Source organism: Anabas testudineus, chromosome 18, assembly GCF_900324465.2.
Source record: "Anabas testudineus chromosome 18, fAnaTes1.2, whole genome shotgun sequence".
Lineage (NCBI taxonomy): Eukaryota > Metazoa > Chordata > Actinopteri > Anabantiformes > Anabantidae > Anabas > Anabas testudineus.
Genome location: NC_046627.1, coordinates 29403471 through 29409021, shown reverse-complemented (window position 1 = coordinate 29409021; position 5551 = coordinate 29403471). Strand labels below are relative to the sequence as shown.

Sequence of the window (5551 nt, the reverse complement as noted above, 5' to 3'; positions counted from 1 at the left end):
TCTAACCATTAAAAAAAAGAAATCTATCTATCTATCTATCTATCTATCTATCTATCTATCTATCTACTGCCCATCCAAAAAAAGTCACAGCCTTTATGTTTGATTACTACATGGATTCACCATGGCATCATTTAATAAGCTTCTGCAGTGTCTCAACATTTAATCCCCCCCAGAGCTGTTTTCATTTTTCGCCAAGATCTTGTATTCATCATGGGAGAGTTGGCCGCTGCACAAAGTCTTCTCCAGCTCATCTCAAAGATTCCCAGTGGGGTTAAGGTCTAGACTGTGGTGGCCAATCCATGTTTGAAAATGATGCATGCTCATTTACAATTTAAGTCTGTGGAATCCTGGCATCGTCATCTTGGAATATACCTGTGTCATCAGGGAAGAAAAAATGATGATGGAATAACCTGGTCATTCAGTATATTCAGGTAGTCAGCTGACCCCATTCTTTGGCCACATAATGTACCTGAATCTAGACCTGACCAACTGCAGCAACACCAGATCATAGCACTTCCCCTCAGGTAGTTTAACTTGGAAAGCAGGGAGCAGGAGAACAATGCTGTATCTTCATTGATGATCATCTCCTGAGGGCTGCTGAAAGTTAGATCCCAGCAGTTGGAGGACAGTGGAAACAAAAGCAGAACCTGAGCCAACCGTGGAACAGTTCTGCTATGGGCCAGTACGTTCCTTCAGTGGAAAAGCCCTGTTAATATACAGCATCTATATGTTAACAGTAGCAATGCAGTTACCAATACTGATGCTACTAGTGTCACTTCTAATTAAGACAATATGGTAGATATTAGAGATGGTAGACTAGTTGTTAACACAGTTGTTTTTTCTGGTTAAGGGTATTACTCACTATGGTAATTACTACTTTATCCACTAGAGGGCAGTACATAATCATGAATGTTATACTAACATGACAGTCAATCTTCTAAATAAAAAAATATAATAAATATATATTATTGGTTAACAGTGTTAAATCAGAAATTGCAGCACAATGCAAAGGAATGTTTAAATATATATACAATAAAGGGTTTGTATCATATATTGTATTTTATCATATCATATAACTTTAAAATGGGTTTGAGAAGCACCCCCTTTTTTTAATTAAAAAAAACAACTATACTATACTACTATAAAGTAATCTATAGAGATTTGATTAAAAATAGTTATAGTAGTGTCCCCAGTAACAGTTAGATGTGGAGCGGCTGTGCCTGGTAAAGCACCAGTAATGGTTCGCTTAGAGAACCTCTGTTCAGACAGTACAGACTCTGTGTTAGAGCATCATGAAGGACCAGACTCCCAGTCTCGTCTGTATAACGCAGGTGAAAGCCCACCACCTCCAGAGGCTTCACATCAAGAACAGCTGACACATCAAACACATCATATCCAGATGAGGGTCGCTGGTCCAGGCTCAGCTGTCTCTCTTCCAGAGCTGGACTCTCCTTTAGAGCTCCCTGCTGTGAAGCTGTGACACTGTGCAAGGTGACGTTCACACTGAGGGGACTTGAGTGGAGGGTTTTTCTGAACAGAACCAGTTCTGCACCCATCATGGAGGGGTTCGAGTTGCTGACATTGAACCAGATCCAGCCTGGAGGAGCCTGATGTGCACCTAGACGATCCATAAGATCAAAATGAAAGGATTAGTTAGAACCTTAAAACGAAATAAAAGTAGCTCACCACAAATACATTACAAACACATGCAGTTGATTAGTCATGATTACTTCTAAGTCTGTGAAAACAGTTGTCTTCCGGGAAAATAACCCAACGTTGGAAACAACTGTTTTATAATACAAAGTCTTGGTGAACAATATGAACAGTTTCAAGGTAGAGAAGGTCTAACAAATGAGTATTATTTACAGTTGCATTGTGGGAAATGTAGTATCAATAGCAATTTTATAGTTTGACCCCAGCAAGGGGTCAGGGTATGTTTCTGACTTTGCTGAAGTTGGTCTGAAGGCATCATTATGTTTTTGAAGCAAATTCATGAGTACATTATTGTAAGTGTGATGAGAAAAAGATCCACAAACGCAGTGTTACTTTGGGCTCAACTCTTTCATTAACCTAGATGAAGCAGCAACTTGTGAGACAAGACTAGGATGTTTCTTCATTGTTAGATGCCATTAGGAGTTTGATGGTGGAAACGTCACGACATTTAGTGACCTTTATGTGTTAGTAGGTCCCAGCTCCACATGTCGGCTTACTGGGTTGTAATTATTCACTTGACCATTGTTGTCATGATCACAACAATAAATGCAGAACAGCAATGTGCTCCTGTTCAGCAACAGAAACTCAACACCAAAAGTGTGTTAGCTGTGTTTTTAATATGTGCATGTTACGTTTTTCACAAGAATGTTACAAAATGGACAAAGAGTCTAAAAAGGGAAACAAACTGGTGTCTATCGTCTCAAAGTCCAGTGTTTTGTCTCCATCCCGCCCACCCTGACCTATGCAGACTTTTAAGTTACATCAACCACCACTGTTGCTTTTGTCATCTTTACTAAAGCCACTAGATTTAAACTAATTGCCACATATATTGTAGACCATCTACTGGCCTGCTGATAGGTAGTAGGTACAATAATGACTGATCCTTCAGTTGCTTGATAACACTTGAGTTGCAGCCAGAACTAGTAATAATGTGTCACAGCAAGTGCTTTACTGAAGGAAACATCTTCCATCAGTGTCTCATTTGGCCAATGCAAATGCATAATCACATAATGTTTGTTTGATATTTTCTGTCACTTTCCTTTTCTTTCCTTTCCTTTATTAAATTAATGTATAATAGCTAATTGCTTATAATAATAATGTAACATTGTTGTAGTTATTAAAAGAAAGAAGGTAACTTAAAATCACATGGTCATTAATTCCAAATCCATACCAGCAACACTCCGAAAACTCTGCACCAGCGTTCCGTCCGATCGCCCAAAGTCTTGTGCCTCGAGTGAGTCCAGATGCTGATAGACCTTCTTCATGTAGGGATGTGGTTTGGCCTGATGACTCGCAGACACTTTATTGATGTGAAGCATTTCCAAAATAGCTTTGTTGAGCTCCTGGTCGTCTTCTGCATCTCTGCGCTGGTCCATCTGCAGCAAGCCTGTGACAGAGCACAGCAGGAGGAAGACCAGCTTTACATTACAAAATTCCAGACAGAATGCTCGAACCATTCTGTGGTGAAATAACTTTCCACCACTGGGATATGATTCTGTATGTGCACTCCTTTCTCTGACTTGTTGCTGAGATTTTCATCTGGCACAGTAGTATACCAGTCTGTTCACTAGCAGGTATGCAGGAACCACAGGAGCTGTTAAGACTTAGTGAAGCAGTCCCTTTCTCAAGCTGAAGAATGTTACTTCCTTTTGACAGACACTGTAGCGTGGACTATAATGAAGCACTGCATTGCTCTGAACAGGCAGCTGCTGGGCTGATGCACTGACTGGAAACTCTCCACTGTGACTTGAATGGAACAACATGAGCCACAGTAAATGACTGTGGCAGTAATAACTACCGTGTGTGCAATATGAGAAATTCACACTCATACACATTGAGAATTCTAATTCAAAAAGAACAAATGGCTGGGAAACTGGTCTGATGATCTCTCTTGCCATTTCCAGTCAGAACTCTGGCTGCAGCATTTTGGATTAACTGGAGGCTTTTTAATGAGTTATTGGGACAAACTATTAATAATGAATTACAATAGTCCAGTCTGGAAGTAACAAATGCATGGACTAGGTTTTCAGCATCACTTTGGGACAGGATGCTCCTAATTTTAACAATGTTTCTCAGATGAAAAAAGGCAGTTCTAGAGATTTATTTGATGTATGAAGTGAAGGAGATATCCTGGTCAAAGATAACTCTGAGATTTCTCACCCTAGATTTCTTAACCTATTGAGGCCAATAGTGTAACAATATGTTTAGACATCATGTGTCTGGAAAATGGGAGGCTCGAAACAGGAATAGAACAGAAGGTTTATTAACACACAAATTCAAAAACAGAGAAGGACCGGGAAACTAAGGGAGGTGTCAAAAGGACACAAAAAGAAAAATGACTAAATATAAAAAGAAAAGTGACAACCAAGAAAAGTAGCAACATAAACCACAGATAATAAACAAGTAATAAACAAAAAGCATCCAAAAGTATGCAAAACCATCCATGCCAGTTGCAGGGAGCATCTGATCACTTATTTCTCTAATAGTTATGATTTAATTAGTAAAGAAATTCATGAAGTCATTACTTCTGAGAGTTGAGGGGTGACTAGGCTTGTGTCAGTCTGGCTGCGGTGCTGAAGGAAGCCTGGGGTTGTTCTTATTTGCCTCTATGAATAAATAAATACGTGGTTCTAGCTTTATGGGTTTTTTATATATTATTAAACTATCTTTCCAGGCTAGGTAAGATTCATCTAACGCCACCTCCTTTCCAGCTTATGTGATCTCTGCTTTAAGCTACAGATTTGTGAATTGTACCATGGAACTATCTTCCTCTGATTCACTACCTACCTTTTTGGAGGAACAATAGTATCAAGTATCTTGTACTGGAGTAAAGTTAGGATAACTGCCCTCCTCTGTGTTTGTACATGACTCCAAAATAAAAGATTGAATCAGTCCCTTAAATCTGTCAACAGCTTTTTCACACAAACATCTACTGTAGTGAATCTTTGAAGTAAAAACTGAACTCAGGGCTCATTCAGGGTGAAGCCTTCCTTTGTGTACCATACATTGTATGATTTACTCAACATTGCCAGTGTTAAATTAAAGCTGTGCTAATTGTTATTGTATATTAACACTAGGTCAAAGAATTATGTGTTAAATAGCCATGCAGCCCCATTTTTTTCAGCCCACAATTTTACTGTTTTGGTTGAAGCTCACTGCACTCATTAACCATTTTTCGAGCAAAAGCAGGAAGCAAGATGACTGATAAAACCACTGTACACTGTCTACCCCCAACCAAACGGCAGACAAAGGGAAGGACTAGCTGGTGAAGACTGCACCTCAAGATCTGTGTAGATCATCAATCCATCCATTTTTTTGTCTTCCAACTTCTCCTGGATGATCCAAAAACCCAGACCAGATGAAAAATAAGATGCCTTTGTTGTGTTATTGACATGAAGGAGCGGTTCCCATACAAGTTCCCATAGGCTGAGTCCCTACAAAGAAAACTCATTGGTGAAGGCTGGAACATGTAAACTGGTAACTTGAGAGATTTGACGTGTGGCTCAGCTAACTGTTCCTCACAATAGTTGGGTGAGATGTCTGCATTATTCTGCTGCTGCACCTATCCATATGTAACTCTGCCCTCACTAGTAAAAAAAGAGGCTTTCACTGGGGGCAACAGCTCGGTCTCTGCCAGCTACCATTTCCTGCAAAGAACCAGTCAGTTGTTATTAAAGTTGAACACTTGGTGCATATAGCGTCATTCTCTGACATTATTTGCAAGACATAACATGTCGGGAAAACATTGGTCATAGTTTTTTTGAAGAAGGGCACTCTGAAAAGGTTAGTTCCCCGACTGTGCAGTGTGCGACTCATTACACTACACGTTAATCACAGG

At 39.7% G+C, this 5551-nt stretch overlaps 1 protein-coding gene across 1 annotated transcript; it reads right to left on the bottom strand.

The window, feature by feature from the left end:
- Nucleotides 1-1199: 1199 nt before the first annotated feature.
- Nucleotides 1200-3170, bottom strand: LOC113157827. The gene is made up of 2 exons (XM_026353443.1): nucleotides 2885-3170; nucleotides 1200-1618 (listed from the first exon to the last, which is right to left on the bottom strand). Exons 1-2 carry the CDS (start codon nucleotides 3168-3170, stop codon nucleotides 1200-1202), a joined length of 705 nt encoding a protein of 234 aa, XP_026209228.1.
- Between the last annotated feature and the right edge of the window lie 2381 nt (nucleotides 3171-5551).